Here is a 25,426-nt window from a genome sequence, read left to right on the forward strand (position 1 = left end):
TACCTAAGACATCCCACATAAAGAGCCAACCGGATACCAATGGACTACAAGCCACTTGATATCATAGTTGAATATTTGATCTTATAATTGTATTAACTATTCAAACTCATTGGGCTTAGTATTGTTTTTTTTTTTTTTTTTTTTTTTTTTGTAATAATATTTTGCATTATTTTCCATTTCTATTAATCTATTAGATTATTCAACATAAACTAAATTTATGGGGAATCAAAAAATGGTATGGGGTCCGAATTCACATTATCATTTGATATAGTACTTAATAATTAGGTAAATTATTTTGATAAGTAATGTAGTCAAGTCACATACAATCGACCACCTGAAAGTGATCTTAAATCAAGTCGAAAGTAAAAAGTGGTCGAAAATAGTAATAAAAAATTTTCCGGATACCAAAAGTGATCGGAACAAGACTTTTGACTTGATTTAAAATTACTTTCAGGTGGTCGGAAATTCCGTAATTTCCAGCAGTGATGGTTTAGTAATTAATTTTTAACTAATGAAATACTTAACATTGTAAGGACAATTTGGTTCAATAAAATTAAAATACAATTTTTTAACATAATATACAATCTGATAAGCAAAAAAAACTAGCTCGATCTCATGACCTTTTACATGAAAAAAATCACTGCATGCCATCTGAACACAAGATGTTTGGCGTATGTGTTTATTTATTTATTTAGTTATTGTAAAATAATCAACAAACCTAAAATATAACATTTCTCCGAACAAGTTAATATTATATTTTCAAAATTCAAACCAAATTTATAAGCTAATCATGCAATTTCAAAAATTTACATAAGGTAATTTCACATGAACCAAATGCGATTAGGTAATTCACGAGTCGGGTCTGATCCGGAAACACAATTTTCGGGTTAAAAAGTCACCCGATTTTAAAATATCCTCCCGAACTCGATCCGAATATATTCTCTATATATACCTCCAGTTTCGTCACTGACATTTCCTTTTCCGGAGAGAGGAGCGCAGCAAATCTGAAGACCCGAGAGTTGACGGTTAGAGTCGACCTGATAAGAGTTCTAAGGTACATATTTCATGTTCTCGAATTTTTGTCTTCATAAACTTTACAGGGCGAATTGTCAGATTGGTGGTAGAGAATTTCCATTTTCCTTGGATTAATGGATTTTATGAACTTGTTATCAGATTGGTTTACGGAATTGCATTTTTTTCTCAGATTTTATGAATGAATATGACATTTTTGCTAACATTCCTTCGGAATGATTGAACTACAGATTGACAACGAGATGAACTGGATTCAGCGGAAAATCTATCTATACAATGTTACTTTTGGTCTCTACATGCTCGATTGGTGGGAGCGATGTCTCTTCAGTATCCTCCATGATCACCAATGTTTCTTTTCTTTTCTCTCTAGCTCAATTATCAACTAAGTAGATCTGGTGCTCTCGTAAGCCATGCTGGATAGATTATGTTAATTCGGTAATAGATTATGTTGATTATGTTAATTCGATACTAGATTGTTGGATTTGGAATTCTTAACGTATTTTAGATATTCTGGTGGTTGTGCTGTTGTGGTTTGTTTGTACAAGGTGTTTCGATCTGCTTCAGAGTTCTCTGGAAGGTATTGTTCCCTCTGCCCCAAATAAAATTGGGCAGTTTATTAATTAGGAATGTTGATATATGCTGTTAAAATTTGGAATCTTATTGATTAGAAACATTCATATTTCATAGTGTGATGATCAGGAGTGTTTAAGCTCTTTGTAGCAAAAGAGAAATTGATGATTGTTAAGAAAGTGTCCCTTCTGAATTAACTTGAGATGTGCTCTGTGTCATGAAAGAAGAATGATGGCATAGATGCTTTGAGTGTAATATGTGAGTAATTTGAGGGAACTTGAGTGCTTGGCAATGGTTAATTTTGAGCATGAGTTGCCTGGCTAATGCTCCATAATATGACTGATTGAATTCTGGAAGAATCTTTGTTAGTTGGTAATTTGAGGACGCTTCTAAACAGGACCTTATGTCGGAGAAAGGTGTATACTTATAGTTGTTTTTTTAAATTCAAATGAAATAAATGTTAGATAATTTTTGACTTTTTGAGAGGCTTATGAGGGGAAAGGGATGTGATGTCTGTGCACTAACAGGAAGAAGAAGCTAACTGATGTCTTTCTTTATTTTCTTTACATATTTAAACTAGCTCATATATATTTGGTAAAAAAAATACCACATTCCTGTTTTTGTTCTTCAGTGTATACTTTTTAGGTGCTTTCCATACCCTTTTTGCCATCGGCTTGTTCTTTTAGTTGTTCTTCAAGTTGTAACTGCAGGACATGAAATCCAACCCCATTTGGGCATATCACTCATTATAGGTTTATCTTTTTGTGTTACATCATGCTTGTTATTATATCTTTATATAAGCAAACAAGTAATGATTTCACATGGAAAGATAAAAATAAAAATTTTAAATTCAGAAATAGGATTGATGCTTAGTGGTCAATGTCTGCAATGACTGACATTTCCCTTGTTACTATTTATTTGGCAATTTTAGATACTTCAACTTTTCTTTTATTCAGTAAATGCATCGTGTGAGTCTTTCAGATCACCAGATGATTGATATAGCCACTTTCTTAAATGGCAGGATATATGGCGATGAGATCATAAAACTATGCTTCTTGAAAAAGGATCACGTCATTATGCAAAGATGCCATAATGTAAAGTTATATTTATTTCTCATAATATATACACACACACATACTCATGAATCTACTGTCAAGCTTCTTTGTTTTGGCATTGTTACATTAATACAATTTGTAGCTGAGTTACCACTTACCACATCTAAATTATTTGGTTCTGGTTGAGGATACTTTTTTACATATTTACTCATGTTCCATTTTATGTTTTGGTAATTGCAGGCATATATCGTGAAAGCTCATCATGAACCCAAGAACAGAAGCTCCAGTCTTCATTGTAACTAGAAAACATATATGCCTGACTTGTAAGCTGATGGTTTTTTTCTTCTTCTTCCTCTTTTATCTTTCTTCTACAAGCTAGAACAGTATTTGGAAACCTTTTTGAGTGATTATTTGTTCTGATCATACAGCTTCATAACAGTTCATAATGCTGGCAAACCAGATTAGAATATTTCTTCTAATGTTGGATTTGTTTGCTATGGGCAAATAGAAATTTGGAAGACATGGTTGTAAGTAGTGGTCAAATGTTTCAAAATGCTTCCCATCTTAAAAAATTCACATGTGTTTTCTATGATGCCTTATTTGGTCAATTGGACGAGTACTAGATTGAAAATATGTAGGTTACTCTCCAAAAAAAAAAAAAAGATTGAAAATATATAGGTGAAATTGACAAAAGATAAATAACATAGGTGCTAAATTTATATTTTAGGCATTATTATTCATTTTCTGTTCAAACACGCAATGAGAGACAGGCTGTATACTGAGGCGGCTGCTCCGACAGGAAAGAAATCCAAAAAAAAAAAAAAAAAAACGATTTTGTTTACATAATAAGTGAAAGTGGGTGGTGAAGTGGTTGCCCGATTTTGTTCTTCTGTATATTTTAGTCTTATTTATCGATTACTATGTAGTGTGATATACTTTTATTACCATTTTAAAGGGGTGGATTCTTTGAGTTAAAAAAGATTGAAATAATATATCTAAAACAAATACTACCTTCTATAAACTCTAAAGAATCACGAGTGTTTTAAAGAAAAAAATTTAGTCTTATTTTTAACAATAAAGTGGGGAGTTCAAACTTCACTGGGAACTTGAGGAGTATATAGTAAAACTTGAAATCACTTTGACAATTCAAGATTTATTTCTTGCATGGACCTTGGGGTGGATTCATAGCTGTTAATATATATTCTAGCGAAATTGAAAAATTTGGGTTATAGAAAAAAAGTATGCAGCGAAGGAAAGGACATCAACATAATTGTTTGGTAAGAAGATGAAAACAACAGTACATTTGTTTACTTAATGAGTTACTTGGATGAAACAAAAAGGAGCTTTATTTGACTATGTGACGGTGTGAGAAAACTTCATATCAACAATGTTAATATGAAACTACTCCGTAATTATCAACTTATGTTTCTTATGGTCATAAACATAGGTGATAATATCATACAAATCGTGGAAAAAAAGAAAAGAATACAATCTTTAAAGGTGCCCGGTTTATATGTTAAGCAATGACTAATTGTATTTATTAAGAAAGCTAAGTCAAAGTATGACTAGTCTAAGGTAATCCGCAACCCAGTAATGGGGTGGATTAGAACTTTTAATCTCATTTTTTATGTCCTTAAATTGTAGACCATTATAAAATTTAGATACTTATTTGCAGTTTCAACCAATGTGATCTTCAGTTTTATTTTGTTGTAAATTTAGTCTTTTAAGGTGTGAAATAGTTAGTTTATTACTTTATTTCATCAAATGTTATTGTATATCAATTTTCAATAATTTTTTTTGAGAGGCTAAATTGACTAATTTACACCTTGGGGGGATTAACACGATTAAACAATTGAGGATTATATTGATTGAAATTGAAAATATAAGATCAAATTTCATAATGAATAATAAAAGAAGGACCAAATTATAATTTTTAAAAATTAAATGAAACTTGTATTGAAAGACTTGTAAATTTTGTAAGCCTTCAAATGTACTTGTTCTCGTGTCTCACATTGCTAAGGCTTATTTTTTAAAATAAGTAAACATATTTATTATTATTTGAAAGTGATTAAGTGAGTTGAAATTGCATAAATCTACTTAATACTATTTTTTTTTTTTTTTTGGGTAAAAGCATACTTGTGAAAACGGGGAGAAAGAAAGAAATTACCAGACTCTTTGTGTTGAACATATAATATATATAAACATAAATGTGCAATCCAACTATGGTCCACATGTTGTTTGGATCCAATCAAAAGTATCCAACTATGAGCTTATGCTTGTGTCACCCCATAAAAAAAAACGATCATATTGTTTGGAGCCTATCAAAAGTATCCAATTATGAATTTATACTTTTAGTTGGGATGAAACACATGTGGTAGGGAATATCCCGACCGACATAGCTTCACCACGACCGAGGTGTCTTTGTCTCTTTCTCCTTGTCTTTGCAGGTAACAGGTCGGGCTCCACGAGAAGAACCCGGTCGTAGACCGACCGGAATTGCCCGAGCGACGGTGTCGACCACCGAGCGGTGGCCCTTGGACGAAAGAGCTAACGAAGGACACGTGGCGGCTCTTCACATCGGCAGGCAGGGCACCCGGGAGGATGACACGTGGTGGCTACGTGGAAGACATGCCGAGCGGCTGGAATCTTGTCCCCGGCATAGCGGCTATAAATACCCACAGTAGCTACAGTGTAAGGGACCTTTGGACGATCGATAGGCTGTTATTAGAGAGTCCCGATCGCACTCAGTCGGTACTCAGAGCAACCAAGTAGATTGTACTTAGGGCCTTTACCGTGATCAATAAAGATTTTACTTGCTTTAATTGGTCCCGTGTATTTTATATTGCTTACGTAAAATTAGCAGTATCATTTTGGCGCCGTCTGTGGGGATCCGTGCAAGAAACCAACGTTTCGACGAGCACCCAGTCTCTTCACCAATCATGTATCCGTGGGCACGCAACAACTTTGCCGACGACCAGGCGGATGCGGCGAGCTCATCCGACCACCATGCTACCCAGCAGCAAGGTCAAACGGTCGACCTCAACCTCAACCTCTCGCCACCGCATCCATCGAATGCATACCCGGCCGCCCAACAGCCGGTGCAGTACATCCAACCAGGGTACCAGCAGCCCGGTCAGCAATATCAGCAACCGATGCCTCAGATGGTCTATCCCGGTCAGTATCCATACCCGGTCCCACCTCCACCATACGGGTATTGGCCAGGCCAGCCGGTATATTACACACCACCGGTCGGTTACGCGCCGTACACACCTGCGTACACGGCTCCAGCCGCCGCCCCTCCAGTATACCCGGCCGCTCAAGTAGAGCCGCAGCATCAGCCCACTTCCCGGGCTCGACGCTCGGCTCGTTCGCGGTTGGGGTCGGGGGGTGCTGTTGCGATGGAGGCGTCGCAGGCCCAGCAAGAAGAGGAAGCTCCTGCCCGAGCGGAGGATCCCGAGGAAGTTGCCCGAGCGGTAGCTTTTGACCGTCTTCGACCGGAAATGCGGCAGAGACTGGGACCCCAAGATCCAGATCGCCGGTTAGAAGACGCACAGATGCAGGAAGCCAGCCAGGAGGCTTCATCCGGGTATAGCGGGTCGAGATCACACCGACGGCGACGCGCTCGGGATACAGCCCAAGCCGCTCAAGCCGCCGAGCTCAACGAAACCCGAGGATTGCTCTACAACCTCCAGGCTGAAGTTGCGCAGCTCAGGAATGCGTACCCTGCAGCACCCCCTACCGACCGATCGACCCTCCACCAGACGCCTTTCACAGCGGCGGTAATGGCTCAACCTTACCCGCTCGACTTAAAGGTCTCGGGAGAGAAGAGTTACGACGGTCGGACGGATCCTGAAGCTCATGTGAACGATTTTTTCAGCAACATGATGCTGAAGGGCGTTTCAGACGCCGTGATGTGCAGGGCTTTCTACTCAACGCTCACCGGTCGGGCGGCAGAATGGTTCCGAACCCTGCAGCCGGGGTCAATCGACAAATTTGAGACCCTGGCGATCAAGTTTGTGCGGAAGTTCATCACTTCCAAGGTGGTGAGGAAGTCCTATATGTATCTCGAAAAGGCCAAGCAGCTAGAAGGGGAAAGCTTGACCGACTTCCTCATCAAGTGGAAAGCAGCGGTCGGGGAGGTCGAGCCCATGGATGATGCGACCGCCACTCACATGCTTCACATCTCCCTCCGGGCGGGGTATCTGTACCAGGATTTTATCCTCCACCCCCCGACCACATATGAGGAGGCCCTCCGAAGGGTCACTGATTACGCCAATGCAGGTGAGGCGAATGCCGTTAAGCGCTTGCAGGAGGTCGGCTCGTCGTCCCGTAAACCGGCCGGCCGGGCGGAACATCGATCGGGAGATGACAATCCCCGACCCCGCACCAGGCATGGCGAGTTTACGGCCTTGAACCGATCCGCCGCGGAGGCCATGCAGTACGCCCAGTCCTGCAATCTCATCAAACTCCCCCATCCCGATCGAGACGGCCCTGATAAGAGTAAGCATTGTGCTTACCATCGATGCGCCGGGCATGACACCGAGGAGTGCACCCACCTGCGCCAATTATTGGAAGATTTGCTCAATTTGGGAAAATTGGACAAGTGTGTGGGGAAGAGAGAGGAAAACAAGAGGAATACCGATCGGAGGGATCACAGGCGATCTCATCACCGCTCTGATCGGTCGGGTCAGGACCGAAGAGACGATCGTCATGATGACCGACGGGACCTCGACCCCCCATCTGGCAGCCGACCATCCGGCAAGCCCACCATCCATGTCATATTTGGCGGGCTAGAAGATGCATCTCGATCGAGGACGAACTGCCCGGTCGCGATCGTAGATTCTCGGGAGACCGGGAAAAGACAGAAGATGGAACCCATAACCTTCACCCTTGAGGACCAACCTAGCAGCAGCGACCACGGCATGGAGGCGCTGGTGGTCACGATCGATGTCAAGGGGACGGATGTCCAAAGGGTTATGGTGGACACGGGCAGCAGTGTGAACGTCCTTTACTTGGACGTCTTCGAGAAGCTGGGCCTCGACAGGAAGGAGCTGACTCCGGTCGGTGTACCACTGTCGGGATTTACCGGGGCCTTGATCTACCCCGAGGGAAAGATAACGCTCCCCGTAGAGATCGGCACGCCTCCGAAGTCGATCAAGACGGAGCTGGAGTTTGTTGTGGTCAACCTCCATTGTGTCCACAACATAATCTTGGGCCGACCCGCCATTATGAAGATCGGTGGGATAATTTCTATGCCCCACCTGTGCATGAAATTCCCTACCCCCAACGGGGTCGGCGTGGTCCGCGGCGATGTCCAATCCGCCCGGAAATGCTACACCCGAGCGGTTAATAGACGCGACTCCGGTCCGTCATCCCGGGTGAATACCATAGCCAAGGAGGAGGCTAAGGAACGGAAGGAGCAGCCTGAGCCTTCCGAAGAGATTGAAGAAGTTCCCCTGTCCGAGGACCGCCCGGACAGGAAAATTAAGATTGGCCGAGCCCTCACCCCCGAGCTCCGGGCAGAAGTCCTGGCTGTACTCCGGGAATACGCTGATATCTTTGCGTGGGGGCCCGAAGACATGCCCGGGATCGATCGGTCGGTCATCTGTCACAAGTTAGCCGTCGATCCCGCAGCTAAGCCGGTCGTGCAGAAAACACGACATCTCTCCTCCGATCGCCGCGAATTCGTCAGGGAGGAAGTCAAAAAGATGGCGGCGATCGAGCACATCCGACCGGTGATCTATCCCGAGTGGGTGGCTAATATTGTCCTTGTTCCGAAGCCCCCAGCTTGGAGGATGTGCATTGATTTCACCGACCTCAACAAGGCCTGTCCGCTCGACCCTTATCCTCTACCAAGCATTCACCAGATGGTTGACGAGACGGCCGGGGCCGACTTGATGAGCTTCATGGATGCCTTCAAGGGATATCACCAAATAATGATGCACCATGAAGACGAGAGCAAGACAGCCTTCGTAACCCCGGACGGGCTGTATTGCTACCGAGTGATGCCGTTCGGCCTCCGGAATGCAGGAGCGACCTATCAGAGAATGGTCAATATGCTCTTTGCCGATCTATTGGGCCGAACGATGGAGGCCTACATTGATGACATGCTGGTCAAGAGTCGTGACCGAACCGACCACACTCGGGACCTCCGGGAGTGCTTCCAGATCATGAGGAAGTACCAGTTACGGCTGAACCCGACCAAGTGCACATTCGCGGTTCAGACCGGCAAGTTCCTTGGCTACATGATGACCAAGAGAGGAATTGAGCCCAACCCGGCCAAGGTAAAAGCGATTCTGGACATGCAACCACCTTCCACCGTTCGGGAGGTCCAGCAATTGACCGGTCGGTTGGCAGCCCTCAGCCGGTTCCTCTCCAAGTTAGCCGAGCGCGCTTTACCTTTCTTCAAGGTATTGCGAAAAGTTAATGGGTTCGTCTGGGACGAAGAGTGCCGAGCAGCTTTTGATGAGTTGAAGGAGTACCTCATGTCACCTATTGTGCTCTCAAAGCCCGAGCTCGGAGAAGAGCTAGACGTGTACCTCGCCGTCTCCGATCGTGCAGTCAGTGCAGTATTGTGCCGAACCGATCCGGAAGGGGTCCAGCGACCGGTGTACTATGTAAGCCACGCGCTACATGGTCCCGAGCTCCGGTATTCCCGGCTAGAGAAGGTCGTCTATGCCCTATACATTGCTGCAAAGAAATTGGCTCCCTATTTCCAAGGTCGAGCGATTCGCGTGTTGACCGATTAGCCGATCGGGCCAGTCCTCCGAACTGCTTCATCATCAGGTCGCCTAGTCAAATGGGCGTTAATGCTGACCCAATACGCGATCGAATACCGACCAAGACCTGCTATCAAAGGTCAAGCCCTTGCTGACTTCTTGGTCGAATGCACCGCCCGGGATACTCGACCCCCCGAGGTTGCAGATCCCGAGGCCGAGTGGTGGTCGCTGGCTACTGATGGGTCGAGTAGCAAAAAAGGAGCAGGGGGAGGAGTAGTGATCACGAGCCCAGAAGGATTCAAAGTTTATTTTGCTCTCATGTATCAGTTCCACCCAACCAACAACGAAGCCGAGTATGAAGCATTTGTAAATGGCTTGCAATGCGCTCGGGACTTGGGGGCTGAATATATCCGAGCCCAAACAGATTCTGCGCTCGGGACTTGGGGGCTGAATATATCTCGGAGATTATGAAGTCAATGGTGAGCGTTTGCAGTTGTACCGAGACCTTGCCATGGAAAAGCTCGCTCAGTTCCGGGGGTATACCGTCCGACATATACCCCGATTGGATAACGCCGATGCGGATATCTTGTCCAAATTGGCCCAAGACGCCCCGGAACACATGTCGAAGATAGCTCGGATCTTGGTGATCCCCAAACACAGCATCCATCGCCTGCCGGTCAATCCAATCCAACCGGTGGAAGATAGTTGGATCACCGATCTGAAGGGGTACCTCGAGCACGGTCGACTCCCAGACGACCCGCAACGTGCTCGAAAAGCCAAGCTCAGAGCCCCGAGGTTCCAAGTCGTGAACGGTCGTCTCTATCGGCGATCGTATGGAGGCCCCCTTATGCGTTGCTTGACCGCGTTCGAGGCCGAGTTAGTCATGAAGGAGCTGCATTCGGGAATCTGCTCCTCACATCAGGGAGGTCGATCCCTGGCCCGTCGTATCATGCTGATCGGGTACTATTGGCCGTCCCTCCAGCTAGACTGTGAAAAGTTAGCTCGGGAATGTGAGACGTGCCAACTGTACGCCCGGATGCCTGGACGACCGGCAACCTTCTACCAGCCAGTCACGACCGCAATTCCTTTCGCAAGGTGGGGGGTAGACATCTTGGGCCCCTTTCCTCAGCTGTCCGGTCGGAGAAGGTTCGTGATCGTCGCCGTTGATTACTTCTCTAAATGGATAGAAGCCGAGCCCTTAGCCACGATTACATCTCAGCAGTGTGCTCGCTTCCTTTGGCGCAATGTCGTTTCCCGTTTTGGCGTGCCCGTACATCTCATCAGCGATAACGGTCGCCAATTTGTGAGCCAATATTTTCAGAATTTCTTGGCCACGATCGGGACGACCCATGTCCGGTCGTCGGTCGCTTACCCGCAGGGAAATGGACAAGTGGAAAATGCTAACCGGACGATTTTGGAAGGTCTGAAAAAGAAGTTACACTCGGCCGGTCGTAGTTGGGCCGATGAGTTGCCATATGTCTTATGGACTTATCGGACGACCCCGAGGGAAGCTACTTTGGAGACCCCTTTCGCCCTGGTTTACGGAGCTGAAGCCCGACTCCCGATCGAGGCTTGGATCCCGACCGATCGAGAGAGAACCTACAACGCGGAGGACAATGAACATGCCATGGCTGTGGATCTCGATACGGTCGAAGAAAAAAGAGAGCTAGCCGCTCGGCGTATGGCCGAGTACCAGAAGCGCGTCAAAAGCTCGAAGGACGTTCGGGTCAACCCTCGTTATTTTCAAGTCGGAGATTATGTTTTACGACGAAGGGAGGCCAGTCAACCTTTAGAAGGGGGAAAGCTAGCTCAGAACTGGGAAGGGCCGTACATCATCAACGCTGTCATCCGGCCGGGAACATACCGACTAGAGACAACGACGGGTCGGCTAATAGAGGGGACTTGGAATTCCGAGCACCTCGTTCTTTTTAGGCATTAGCCTATTTTTTGTATTTTTAGACGAAGTGGGGGCTGGACCTGCGAGTTAGTCCCGGTCGTCATTTTTATGTAAATTTTATGGTTGTAAAATTAGTTCAACCGCCTGCGAGCGGGAAAGTTTAATGTATATACAATCGATGATTGCTCGACCGTTTGTAGGCGGCGGCACGATCGGTTATTTTCTTTCACCCTCGTCATGAGCGGATCAGTTCAACATTCAATCGATCGGGCGACATCTGTCGACCGGTCAAAACGCGCTCCACATAGGCGGACACTCAAGTCACGCCACCGATCGGGGAAGCCAGGAGCTCTCAGCATTATTCCCCGATCCGTCCAACTTCTGTCCACTATCGCACCCACTCGTGCCTCGAGCGCACAATAGTGTGGGGGCAGGAAGTATGGTACAAGGCCCGTCGCTCGGTTATATTCCGACCGTAGAGGCTTGCTTGTTCTCGGCCCGTCGCTCGGTTATATTCCGACCGTAGAGGCTTGCTTGTTCTCGGCCCGTCGCTCGGTTACATTCCGACCGTAGAGGCTTGCTTGTTCTCGGCCCGTCGCTCGGTTATATTTCGACCGTAGAGGCTTGCTTGTTCTCGGCCCGTCGCTCGGTTACATTCCGACCGTAGAGGCTTGAAAATTTTTTCGACAAAGGCCTGGAGATTGGGTAAACCTGATCGGTGGGCCAGTTTTGAAGTCGAAACATCGAACGCACGACCAGGCCATAAGGTCGTAAGATCGGGCGTTGAGCGGATCAAGTATTGCGAGACCGGGTCTAAAGGCCAAGTGGTCGAGTGATTATGATCAGTGTGTGAAAAATGAAAAGCAAGAAGATAAGAGACGAACGACGCAATCGACAAAAGGCAATCGAGCAAAAATAAATATTATTAATCGACAAAAGGCGCCCGGTACAATTCGGGACCGGGCTCCCGATCAATCGTCATTACAAAAAAGGGGAGACAAGCCTAGCCTACTTCTTCGCCTCCCGAGCTCCCGCAGCTGCTTCCTTCCCGCTCGAAGGGGCCGCCGACGATGCCCCGGGCTCGGACGTCTTGGCTTTCGGGGCGAAGGGAGAGGGACCGGGATCGGCTAGGTCTGGAAGCAAGACCGAGAGGACCAGCTGAAGGTCCTCCCCATCCAAAGCTTGCTCCAACCGCGTGCGGACTCGTTCAAGCATCTTCCGCTTCCCGGCCGTAAAACCCCAGCGGCCGAACGAGACGATCAGCTCTTCACCGATCGCTGTTCCCCGGGCTTCAGTGAGGAAGGCCGAGCCCAAGTCCTTGTCCTTGAAGGCCGCCCGTGCCAGCTCACTCGGATTCTCGAGCTGGGCCTTCAGCTCCTTGGCCTCTCCAATCGCCCGACTGGCGACCTTCTCGGCGAGGACCCGTTCCTCGTCACCCTTCTTCAGGGCCTTCTGCGTCTTCTCCAGCTCGGCCTGGAGCTCCTTGATCTCCTTTAGACGACGAGCGGCCGTCTTCTTGTGGTGATCAGCCTCCTCGGCCAGCATAGCTTGACCCTGAAGAAGCTGGGTCGCCCGGGAGATCTGCAGTACAAAAGGATATCCAGGGTTAGCCCGGTCAAAGATACTTGGACAAAGAAAGGTTATAAGTTGGGAAACTCACCTCGGCCAGGTCGTGGCCGATCCGTTCAGCCACCTGGGTCGGGGTCATCTTCCCCAGATCCGCTCGAGCGGGCGCGGCGTTGCCGATCCGTGCCAGCACGGACGTAGACTCCCTCTCTCGCCCGACCGAAGGGCTCGGGCTGTGCTGCTCACGGCGCCGCTTCAGGCTGCCCACCTCGGTCGCGCCATGGTCGGCGACCTTCTCCTTGCCCCGGGCGACCTCCACCCGGGTGACCAAAACGTCGGGCTGTTCGACGATGAAGCCCTCGCCCGTCGACACGGTCGAGGCACTTAGGGGTCGGGCAGTGGGAATCTCCTTTTCCTCGGCTGCCTTGGTCTTGGCCTTCTTCTTCCCGCCGAGGGAGATCTTCGTGGGCGGGGGAAGGGCGGTGTCTTCATCGCCGAATTCTGCCATGGCTGCAATAGAAAAGCAAAGTTAGTTTGATCGAAAAAAAATGAAGCTAGGTCGGGAGGAACGGCTCGAGATGAACCTTTCTTCTTCCGTTTTGACGGCTTGGCAACCGTCACGCCCATCGGAACGGGCAGGTATTTCTCCGGCAGCTCGTACGTGGGGGGCGGGAGCTTGGCGGCTGCGAGACTTTCAGCCGTCCGGAAGATTGTGTATTCGTGCACCTCGCTCGAAATCCGGCTGACCGTGTCCCTCAGCGCTTTCGTCTCGACCGGCACCACTTGCTTTCTGAAGTGGCTGCTCCAAGCGCGGTCGACCGGGAGGATCCAGGGGTCGTATTTGATGGAGAAAATTCTGTTCTTCCACCCCTTGTTGTTCCCGGGCAGGCCTTTGATGGAGCACATATCTGCTCGGGACTGCAGCATCAGGAACCCACCCCCGTAGCGGTCCGGGAGAACCTTGATCTGATAGATGAAGTTGAACAACTCCATCGTGCACTCGGCCTCGTGCCGAGTGCATATCTGCGGGAAGCAGGCGAGGATCCGATGTGCGTTCGGGCAGATCTGGGCTGGGGCGACCCGGTAATAAGCCAAGAAGGCGTTCAGAAGGGGGGTGAAGGGAATGGCGATCGGGGCCATCAGGGAGTCGTAGTGCATCCCGATCCACTTGCCCCGATGCCTGTCTATCACGTTTCTCAGCTGCCGGCTCGTGTCGAATTCTACCCGCCCCCGGAGTATTTCAGCAATCCGAGCTGCTTCGCCTTTGGTCAGCAGGCTCATCTCTTGCTCGACACTCTCGCTGTTCAAGAATTCGAGCTCGACGGCTGGTGTGGCCGGCCCGGCCGGGTCTTCTTCGGTCTGCTCGGGGGTATTTTCTCGATCACCCCCTCGAGGAGCAGCTTCCGGGTGGTCCCCAACCACCCGGGTAGGCGTTTCCCTAACGCCCTCGGTCGGAGAACCCCGCCTGCTTGACGTGGTTCTCTCTTCCTCTTCTTCACTGGAGCTCCCCGACCCGCTGGAGCTAGAGCTCGACGTCCCGGAGGAGCTTGAGGTGCTGTTATGCTCGACGGCCCGATCGGGGGCTGGCGTTGCTCGGGGGCTGGCTTCGGGAGTGTAGGACATAATGTCCACTTCCTCGTCGCTGATACGTTCGACCTCCTCGTCATAGCCCGCGATCGAGGCGTTTTGACTATCCGAGTCCGACATAATTCTACCTAAAGGTCGGTCGGGAGTTAGTGCAGGGTTCGGGGAGTTAGCTCGAAGTTAGTGCTATCCTACTTCTATGCTAAGTAAAGAGTAAACAAAGAGCTAAGAGCTTACCGAGTGAGGAAGCTTGGAGGAAGATCTGAAGTTTTGCTTTGCTTGATCGCCTTGCTGAGATGCTCTGCTCGGGATTCTTAGAGGATACCGACTGATGCGAAAGAGTGAGGAAAGTTCAAATGAGGGCCTCAACAGCCTATTTATAGGAGGGCATTTAGGCGGGAAATGGGCCAACTTGCCTGACACGACCCGCGCTGAATCCGAGGCGACGGATGGGATCGCCGAGGCCGGCAGAGGCCGACACGTGGCTTAGGAGGGAATGACAGCTGGCCGGTCGGTCTAATGCCTGACGGTTGGGCTTCTTCACCCCGTCCCGTTTTTTCCCGACTGATCAAAAAGGCCCGGGCTGGGGGGCTCTTGGTAGGGAATATCCCGACCGACATAGCTTCACCACGACCGAGGTGTCTTTGTCTCTTTCTCCTTGTCTTTGCAGGTAACAGGTCGGGCTCCACGAGAAGAACCCGGTCGTAGACCGACCGGAATTGCCCGAGCGACGGTGTCGACCACCGAGCGGTGGCCCTTGGACGAAAGAGCTAACGAAGGACACGTGGCGGCTCTTCACATCGGCAGGCAGGGCACCCGGGAGGATGACACGTGGTGGCTACGTGGAAGACATGCCGAGCGGCTGGAATCTTGTCCCCGGCATAGCGGCTATAAATACCCACAGTAGCTACAGTGTAAGGGACCTTTGGACGATCGATAGGCTGTTATTAGAGAGTCCCGATCGCACTCAGTCGGTACTCAGAGCAACCAAGTAGATTGTACTTAGGGCCTTTACCGTGATCAATAAAGATTTTACTTGCTTTAATTGGTCCCGTGTATTTTATATTGCTTACGTAAAATTAGCAGTATCAACATGTTTTAATTTTCTAAACTAAAGCACCATGAGCGGTTAAAAACTCTTTTATATATGATTGACTCACAAATGCTATTTTATAAGATTTACCTAACATTATTTTCTTCAAACAATAGCTCTACACACTAATTAAAATTCTAAAATAGTAATATTCTACCTTAAGACAGGCCAATTCTTTGATGAGAGACGCAAGAGAAAACTCACATGAAAGCAAGAGATCCTGATTCGCCATTCCTAAAAGGAACATTTAAAAAAAAAAAAAACTTTTAATCCTTTTGAGTTATGAGCCTCTTTATTGGAATGGGAAGTCAATAACACTATCTTGTTACATGCACATCTACACAAAGTTGGAAATGAAAGGGGAGATAGAGACAGTGACAGTGACAAATAGAGAGAGAGAGTAAAGTGGGCAGACTAAAACTATAATGCAACAAAAAAGTACACAATATTACAAAAGATTAAGGATTAAAAATTTATGGCAAACTCCCAGTGACTTAAAAGAGAATCTCCAATAGTTATAATTTTTGAAAAATTTTCACAGGTATGAATAAGAAAAAAAAATGAAAGTAAAGGACAAAAAAAAAAGAAAAAAAAATCTGAAAAACAATATATATATATATATATATATATATATATATATATATATATATTAACGCGTCTAGTGGGCGCGTGGAGTGCATATGTCTGGTTGGGCGCGCCTCACGCACACCTAAGAACTTTTTTGCTTTTTTGGTGGATCCCACTTTTCGAACAAAAACTAAAGATCTCCTACAACAATTCATTTTCTTTTCTCTTTTTCCTCTCTTATCCACATAAGCATTAACTCTGTAAAAATCAATAACAATTTCCATATTGGAAATGCTCTAAAAATTTATGACAAACTCCCGAAACAAGTGACCTAATGGTAACACATAATTATTGTATTTAAATAATCACAAATTTAATTATTATCAATACTCTTTTGATCGAATCTGTTGTACATAATTTTTATAATTCAATTTACATCTTTATAGTTTGCTAAGTTTACCATATGCACACTTTTAATTAATAGATGTAGGTTTTTTTTTTTTTAAATAATAATTGCAAAGGTTAAAAGTTAAAACCATTTATTTAGAGCATATTAAATACAAGTCATTTCACCATCCTGTCATCCCAGTACAGCAAATTGCCAAATTTCATGCTAGGCCCCCTCTTTTTTTGGAGAAAAAAGAAAAAAGAAAACGAAAAAGCTTGTGGAGCAAGGTGAGCATACTGCATACCTATTTGGTAGGTGGTGGATTGTTTTAGGGTTAGGACGAGGGGAAGTTTGGTACTAATCTCTTCCTTTTTTTTTTTTTTTTTTTTTTTAAATTTTATTTTTTAATTTTTAATTTTATTTTATAATCCAAGTTTTTTAATTTCATCATATTATATTCTAATTGTTCTTGAAAAAAAAACTGTTTCAATTTAATTTCGAGTGTCAACATAAAAATGAACTAGACACTTTATACACAATGAGCCAAACTCAACCCAAGACCCAGGATGCTTATAATGAGTTGTTATACCATGGTCATGGACCAGGGTTCACCTTGCAAGGTGGACCCTGGTCTTAAACAACGTATAAATTGTATATTTTTAGTATTAAAATTCTAAACTTTTAAAATATAAATTGTGTTTCTAAGTTAACACACATAACAAATGTAGAAGGGAATTTGTGAATGCAATACAGGGTCATCAAATCCTAATATGTTAATATTGTGTGACGATAGTATTTGAAAGGAACTTGTGAATACAAAACAAGGTAATCAATTACATATATTGACATTGTATGTTCGTAATATACAAATTGTGAATATTTAAAAGGTATAGTTTAAATCCATAACCTACCGCTGAAAGCAAGTTTTAAATGTAACTTCTAAATCATTGAACCATCGAGGATCATTGGCCTCAGTTTTAACTATTATAGAATAATCGGTGTCCAAGGGGCCAAGGCCACATGCCCTAATATTCCTGAGCGCACTACGCTATGTCGAAAAGCATCAGTAGGTCAATCACGACCTAAGTAGGTCGGCGTGCAAGTGTTGCGATGCTGCTTACGAGTGTGGCCCGTAGAGAAGCTCGGTAGGCAAACTAAGGTCGGGAAGGTGCAAGCTTAGGTCGGTTGCGGTCGGGTCGGGCTCATCCCGCATACATGGGGCGCCACTATCGAACCACCATATAGGTACGGTGTTCGGGGAATAATCCCCATCATGTTAGTTTAGGGATTCATTGTAGTTTTTAAGGTTTAGTGACCTAATTGCATTATGATGTACAGTTTGATAATCTATTTGACCGTTATTCTTAGAGTTTAATATACATACACCAAATACCCTTAATTTTAATTTAGCTTGACATAATTGATTGTAAATATTTCGCCCCTTTACCTAATTAACTACAACCACTTCCCATTAATCCTCACAAAATATTCCCCCCCAAAAAAAAAGGTTTAGGTTAAATTCATTATATTTATATTTTCCAAAGTTATTATTGTTATGGATCTATATAGTTCTATAATACATAGCAATATAGCAGTACTTGGTTGTTGATAAAAATATCGGAGGAGTTTAAGGCCAGTAAACTACCGGCACGTGTCATGCCGTGATTGGCGAGAGCATCAAACGAAAGTGGTTTGACTTTCTTAACTCGTAAAGCACATGTATGACAGCTCCGGAAACTGCCGATTTCGGAAACCTCTGCCCGACCGGTGAGAGCTTTCATCTTTAATTGCCGTTTTTATAACTCTAATCTCTCCTTTAATTACCTCGTAATTTTTTGATTATGTCGGAAATTTTTTTTTTCTTAGGCTCTGAAAAAGTAGAGTGAATTAGCACCCAAATCAAAGGACTTTGCTAGCTTGCTGTCCCTCAGTTCTCTCTCTAGTTTCTCCTCTCTCTCTCTCTCTAGATTTTCGAGCAGCCCAAAACCGGTGGGTTCTTGAAAAACTTCGCCGGAAGATCAAGAACGGGTCCGGGGTTCCGGCGACTGAGAAGTTCTATAGAAGCGGTAGGGATAACTGGACTTTCGGTGCCTTGGAATTTTAGCTGAATCTCACTTTTGCTAGAAACCCATTTGGGTAAAGCTGGAAATTTTCGGACTTGTTTTTTTCCGACGGTGTTAAGCTGAGCTGAACCGCCGGGGAATGTTTTCCGGTGACTGGTAATTTTGTTCTCCATAGCTGATTACGAAACAGGGTTTTGCTAAGTAGCTTGGTTTAGTATCTGGGTTGCGGTCAGAACTTGATCGGAGCTGGTTGCGAGCGCAGAAAGCTAGCTGCAATCGGAACCCTAGCCGGAAAGTTCATATCTTCAACTTTGGCCAACGATATGCGTATGATTTTCCCCTTTTAGCCGCTACAAATTAAAGAACCACAAACTACTCCATAGATATGCGGACTGACGCCGATAAGAACGACTCCCCCGGGTCCGGCGAAGCCAGCGTTTCTTCCTCCGAGAACCAAGCAGCGCCGCCGCCGAAAGCAACCAGCAAGAAAAAACGAAATCTTCCCGGAATGCCAGGTAACATATATAGGTTGGAACCAGAAAACAAAAAAAAAAAAATCTTAATTTAAGCAAAAAAAAAGAGGAAAAATGAAAAGTTGTTTTTGTGATTTTCGATCTTCCAGATCCTGATGCGGAGGTTATTGCGTTATCGCCTAAGACTCTGTTAGCTACGAACAGATTTGTGTGCGAAATCTGCAACAAAGGGTTTCAGAGAGACCAGAATTTGCAGCTTCACAGAAGGGGTCACAATCTGCCATGGAAGCTAAGGCAAAGGTCGAGCACGGAGGTGAAGAAACGAGTGTATGTGTGCCCGGAGCCGACATGCGTGCATCATCATCCTTCAAGAGCTTTGGGCGATCTCACCGGAATCAAGAAACATTTCTGCCGGAAACACGGCGAGAAGAAATGGAAATGCGACAAGTGCTCCAAGAAGTATGCGGTTCAGTCTGATTTAAAGGCTCATTCCAAAATCTGTGGCACCAAAGAGTATAGATGTGATTGTGGCACTCTTTTCTCAAGGCAAATCCTTCATTCTCCTTCCCAATTACTCTTTTTTTTTCCCCCCTCAAAAGTAAAATTCTTTGCTATAATGGTTTTCTTGTTCATTTCCAGGCGTGATAGCTTCATTACACACAGGGCCTTTTGTGATGTATTAGCAGAAGAGAGTGCTAAAGCTCAAGATGAAGTTATGGCTCCAAGTTGTGAAGAGGAGCCTAAGCCTGCATCACCGCCGCCACCGCCACAGTCCCCACCGGCCCAACAACCTTCACCGCCACCGCCACCGCCACCACCAGTTGTTCCTCCGGCCACCACCATCATACCCTCTGTTCCAACTGTCAAAACTCCAGGTACTTTCTGAGTTAAAGTTCGGATTTTTGCTGTCTAAGTTTTGTAATTTTCCCCATTTTTACTAGCTAATTGTTCATATGGATATTGATCTTGAAGTTTATGTACCATAAACTGTATATTCTATACATCTAATATGATAATATCCAATTCTTGTTCTTTTGTGTTCACTTGTTAGACAAACTGACTAGGGCAGTAATCAAGAATTAAATGCAAGAAATAGGGTTTTAAGTAAAGAGAGCAGAGATCTGAATGACAAATTTAAAGTGGAAACTCAATGGATGAAGCCTTTTGGTAAAGCAACAAGTTTTAGATCTTATTGAGCAAAGATAGGTGGAAGTGGAAAAGAGGGTCTATCAGTGATTCTCCTTTACAGCATATAAAGTTCTTTAATGAGAAAAGATGATAAACTCTCTTTGCTTCTTTATTTAATCCTCGCTAATTATGCAGAGTTGCCGGGGAGTACCAATCCAAATCCAAACCCAAACCCAAGTGGATCGATGCCTAAACAAGTAGTAGAAGAAACGACTGTGATAACGAGCTTAACTGGGAGCTGTAGCAGTAGTAGCAGCTCGAGCAGTAAAGTGAGTGGCAGTGTATTCGCGAGCTTGTTTGCTTCAACGACTGCCCCGGGGAGTTTGCAACCTCAAACGTCTGGATTTCCCGACTTATTTCGACCCATGGCTGCAGAGAGGGTGCCCGAAATAGGCCCCCCTTTGTCTACCGAACCGATATCTCTCTGCCTTGCCATGAGCCACGGTTCTTCGATTTTCGGTCAAGAACGAAGGCAGTATGCTCCAGCGCCCCAACCCGCTATGTCTGCAACAGCATTGCTACAAAAGGCTGCTCAGATGGGTGCAGCCTCGTCAAATTCGTCGTTGTTGAGGGGGCTCGATATTATGTCCTCTACAACTTCGTCTTCTAACCCCGACCACGAGTTCAGAGGGAGGAGGCAACTTATCGACACAGATGGGGCTTCGTTGGCAGCAGGCCTCGGGCTTGGACTCCCATGCGACGGGGGTTCTGGTCTAAAAGAACTCATGCTCGGAACCCCATCCGTTTTTGGTCCCAAGTATCCCACTCTCGACCTTCTCGGGTTAGGAATGGCGGTTAATGGCACCCCAACATCCGGTTTATCTGCTCTAATGACTTCGATCGGTGGAAATCTCGACATGGCTGCTGCAGCAGGGTCATTCGGGAGTAGCGATTTCACTGGCAAGGACACCGGGAGAAGCTCGTAGTTTTGGTCAAGACGGGTTGTGTACATTACCCATTGATAGCCATTGCCAGGATAGCCCTTTTAACACTGTTCAACTATCTCTAAGAAGAGACAGATCTTTGCTGTTTTAATCTCCAAGAAGCAAAGGGTCTCTCATAAATGAAGCTGCAATTTGGCTGTGATGTACTAATCAATAAAAAACAAACTATATATGAGTGAAATTTTTGTGGGAAATGTTCACCATTTTGGATGCCACTGTAACTAGAATTGTTTTTTGTACCAGTAGAAATAGTCAAGAGTTGCAAGAAGAAGTGTCAATCTGAACTCCTGTGTTTTTTACTATATATATATATATATATATATATATATATGCACAACCGGACATTGCTGTCTTGTTGAAGACTTAAATGCAGTCCGTACTCGCATACTTTTCTTGTTTGTGTCTGCTGTCCTACCAGCTTCACATTTATTAAGGTTGCAGACTTTTGCAGAAGAGAGAAGAGGGGAGGAGAACTAGAGAAGAAGCTGCCTAATATTCATCCCGGTCTCGAGTACAATTCAACTGATTAATTAATCTAAAAAAATAAGTAATTTTATTTCGTTAACGGTTGGAGGGTCAAAATTTGGAGGGAACCCAATCAAGTTGATAAGATAGATGACTTGGTAACCACAAGGTTCCAAGTCTGTTAGAACTATCTATTAGCTTTCTCAGTTAAATTTCTTGGTTTAAACTGATTAACTATGAACAACCTAAGTTGTTTTACCTTTTTGTGATTCTTTATTGGTAAGGGTAAAAATGTGAGTTTTACCCTGAGCACATCTTTAATTTTGAATGCGGTGACAAATTTTTTTGTAAATAGAAAAAAAGGGTGCAGAGTTATGGAAACTCTAGATAAGTTAGGGAAACAGTTGAATTAGTAACCACAAAGCTCCAAGCATGTAGAAGCTGTCTATGAGTTTTCTTGATTTGAGTCAGTCAACTATTACAAATTTGAGCTGGTTTATTTCCTTGTCCTTTACCGACTAAGATAACAAGACCGACTTCATCCATAAGGGACATTCGGATAACGGTGATAAGTTTTCAAAGTCCAATTCATATCCAAGAAAGTATGAAATTAGCTTTGTTGTATGTACGACTATACTTTAGAGAATTTATAGACTGATTGACACATATTTTACGGTTTTCATTTTTCATGGAGGTTTGTCTTGTGCAATTCACGTGCCATCCAACGATGCACCACGTTAGTCCAACACTAACGTTGGGGAAACAGAATAATTTAGTGTTAAGAGGTGCAATGATTAAGAAATGGTGGTTGTTGTGTGTGGAAAAGACATTAGTTTTCTTGGTTAATTGAATCTGAGAAGGGGGGCCATTGGGGGTGGGTTTCTTAGTCAAAGTAATATCTTGTGGAGGATATACTTAAGACTTCTTCTTTAATTTTAACTAATATACTACTATTTGACTTTCATCAACTTGTAATGTACCTTTCTTGCTTATGGGGCTAAAACATCAAATGTTCATCACTTAATAATTAAGAGTTAATTCTAGTTTTAATATTTAATTATTGTTTTTTTTTTTTTTTAGTTTTTGTTTTCGAGTTTAAAATTGAATATATTTGATCATTAACCTATTATTCACAAAAACTATTAATGAGAAGTGTTTTTGTATTTTAAACACATTTTCATATCGAAAATTTTCTAAAAATGTTTCTGTTTTTTGTAATTAAAGGAAAAATGTTTTGGGTTCAATTTATAAAACAAAGTGCATTTCATGACACCTTTTAAAGGCCTAATTCAGAGAAAAAAAATGAATCTAGTGCAATAAATGTTCTATTTATAGGGCTGAAGAGGAATACATGTCGATTGTCCGGCATGCCTGCTACGTGTTTTACATGCACTAGAAATAACGTCGACGGTCTTATAAATTAATACACGTGGGTCTTGATTCCTGACATGCACATCCTCTATAATAGGAAGTGTTCCTGGTCCGAGCCTCGAGGCCAAGACCAAGCTGACATTCAATGGCGACCTCATAATACTCTCGTTAGGTCGAGTCAGGACCCTTATCAGGCCGAATCCAGTCGGGAATTATTCCTCGCACCCCCGGGACTACATAATGAGCACATACTCGACAGTCGTCCATGATATATTTCCTTGAGTCCATGAGAACCAATCTCATCCATTAAACTTCCCATGAGTGATGAGTCTATGAGAACCAACCTTCCCATAAGTACATGAGAACCAATCTCATCCATTAAAAAATAGATCTATGTATGAGATTAATTTGAGGATTAAAAACGTGCGTGTGTATATCAAGAATTATGATGTGTGCATATTAAACATGTCCCTATATTTCAAAAACACACATACTTAATATGCACACATCATAATGCTTAATATGTTGCGTTGTTCATCCTCCAATTATTCTCATCCATGACATTACAATAAAACTCTTGTTACCTTGTTAAGGAAAAATACTAAAATATATACTCCGTAGCATTAACTAAAATGGACTGATCGTAGGGTTTGTATTGTCGTTTCTCCCTCTTTCAGTGTTAACTCTTTGTGTGCGGACCTTCATTAATGTTATCATTTTAAATCCTCTAAAAAAAAAAAAAAAAAACTAAAATGGATAGGGTTTCATTCATATATACAGTGATGCCCAATCCACGACACAATAACTTGTGTAGGCCCCCTGCTTCAGACTGCCCACCAATTGGGCCCCATCTCTGCGCTCTAGGGTTGTACTCAAATATTTTCATAATAATCAACATATCCATGCATGGCAGCTGTATATTTATACCCATCATTTATAAGCCTCTTCTTATCTCATTTTTTTTCATTAAGAATTCTACAACATTTACTTCTAACTTTTACTTTCTCAAATTTATTCCTTCATATGAAGAACATTGATAAATTATTTTTTATGTAAGTCTTAGTAAATGTATTTATCTAAAAATTTTAAGTGTAAGAGTAAAAATAAAAAATAGAGAGTGAGAGTATAAACAATATTTTCCTTTCAATAATATGAAGTTTGGTTCAAAAAAATGTGAGGTTATTATGGAAAATGTGAGATTCTGAAACTTTATTTTTAGTTCATAGTTTTCATGAGAATCAAACTCTTCTCACATTCTTATGTCCTATGAGATTTCTAGGAATTTTACATTCTCTTCAAAATGTCTTTTGAATCAAATATCCATATTAGTTAAATACGGAGTATGTTTTTTTTTTAGTATTACTGATAATTTTGTTACAATGTAGTATCTACTTTTTCAAGGTACAATGAGTCAATACAGCCTCTAATGGGCTCAAACATATGACATTCCATTTAGGAGAGTCACTTTATATTATTTGTGTTAATGAAAATAATTGGAGATTGTGAGATTGTAAACTTGATTTGTAGTTTTTATATTTTTTTATTTTTAACATTCACTGGAATACAATTTCTTTTAAATTTTAAAGTTATATGAAAATTTTAATAATGGGTACATTACATGAAAGTATTTCTTGAAATATTCATAGCACCTGGCAAGACCATAGGCCCATCTAAAGCTAATGGAGTTATGCTACTGTATATGCCATTGGGCCATTTTCTCTTGTTCAGTTAAACCCCGCCACCAAAAAAAAAAAAAAAGAAATATTAATGAAGATATGGACAGGAAAGGCAGACTATCCATACTATATATCTTGGATCAGGTCCATCCACATTGTAAACCCTGATAGAGATTATGTATATGTAGTTAACATAATATATACCTTATTTGTTAATTCTATGTACATAATTTAGACCAAAATTTTTAATACGTACAATGATTCTTGATCTATTATATAATTTGCGAGTAAAGTTTAAATTCTTTCAGTTGGAAAAAGAAATCATACTGACTTCTTCGTCTAACAGGATGAAGAAGTCATGTTAATTTCTCTGTCTAATTGGGAAAAGAAATTAACTAGATTCTTAGTCTAGATAAGAACAAAGACGGTTGACAACTACACATTTTCTTTTAAAATTTATTTCACAATTTATTTCTTTGAATAAACATTGCCACATTATCTTAAATTTATTGACTAATTAAATTAATTGCATCAATTTAATAAGTTATTAATCGAATTGTATCAATTTGACAAATTTAAATATTTAATTTAATTAAAACTTGTTTATTTATAATTTAGAAGATAAATTGTTTTTCTTTTTCATAATTAAATAGTATTCCGTAAATAGTAAATGGAAATTAGAATAGGGTAGGATGGGAAAGATATTTGTAAGGGAAAGGGAGATATTCTGTTTATAGGTTTAAAAAAAAGTAGGCAGATTCTGATTAATTACTTG

The 25,426-nt window shown here is 43.4% G+C and overlaps 1 protein-coding gene and 1 long non-coding RNA gene across 2 annotated transcripts; both read left to right on the forward strand.

Moving 5' to 3' along the window:
• Window positions 1-956: 956 nt before the first annotated feature.
• LOC109177685 lies at window positions 957-3,188 on the forward strand. Its single transcript, XR_002053615.1, has 5 exons — window positions 957-1,054; window positions 1,263-1,359; window positions 1,538-1,609; window positions 2,624-2,696; window positions 2,898-3,188. It is a non-coding gene; the product is annotated as an uncharacterized LOC109177685 (long non-coding RNA).
• Window positions 3,189-18,204: 15,016 nt separating this feature from the next.
• Window positions 18,205-21,423, forward strand: LOC109177678 (protein indeterminate-domain 2). Its single transcript, XM_019327107.1, has 4 exons — window positions 18,205-19,049; window positions 19,157-19,553; window positions 19,647-19,882; window positions 20,331-21,423. Exons 1-4 carry the CDS (start codon window positions 18,920-18,922, stop codon window positions 21,119-21,121), a joined length of 1,554 nt encoding a protein of 517 aa, XP_019182652.1. The 5' UTR covers window positions 18,205-18,919; the 3' UTR covers window positions 21,122-21,423.
• The last annotated feature ends 4,003 nt before the right edge of the window (window positions 21,424-25,426 follow it).

The sequence above is a fragment of the Ipomoea nil genome, unplaced genomic scaffold, assembly GCF_001879475.1.
Source record: "Ipomoea nil cultivar Tokyo-kokei standard unplaced genomic scaffold, Asagao_1.1 scaffold0805, whole genome shotgun sequence".
NCBI lineage: Eukaryota > Viridiplantae > Streptophyta > Magnoliopsida > Solanales > Convolvulaceae > Ipomoea > Ipomoea nil.

What these genes read in the sequence shown, in the direction of transcription:
- LOC109177678 (XM_019327107.1), top strand. Translation starts at nt 18,920, where the DNA reads ATGCGGACTGACGCCGATAAGAACGACTCCCCCGGGTCCGGCGAAGCC. An exon ending in TGTGGCACTCTTTTCTCAAG is followed by an intron (nt 19,554 to 19,646) that starts GCAAATCCTTCA and finishes GTTCATTTCCAG; the next exon opens with GCGTGATAGCTTCATTACAC. An exon ending in TCCAACTGTCAAAACTCCAG is followed by an intron (nt 19,883 to 20,330) that starts GTACTTTCTGAG and finishes CTAATTATGCAG; the next exon opens with AGTTGCCGGGGAGTACCAAT.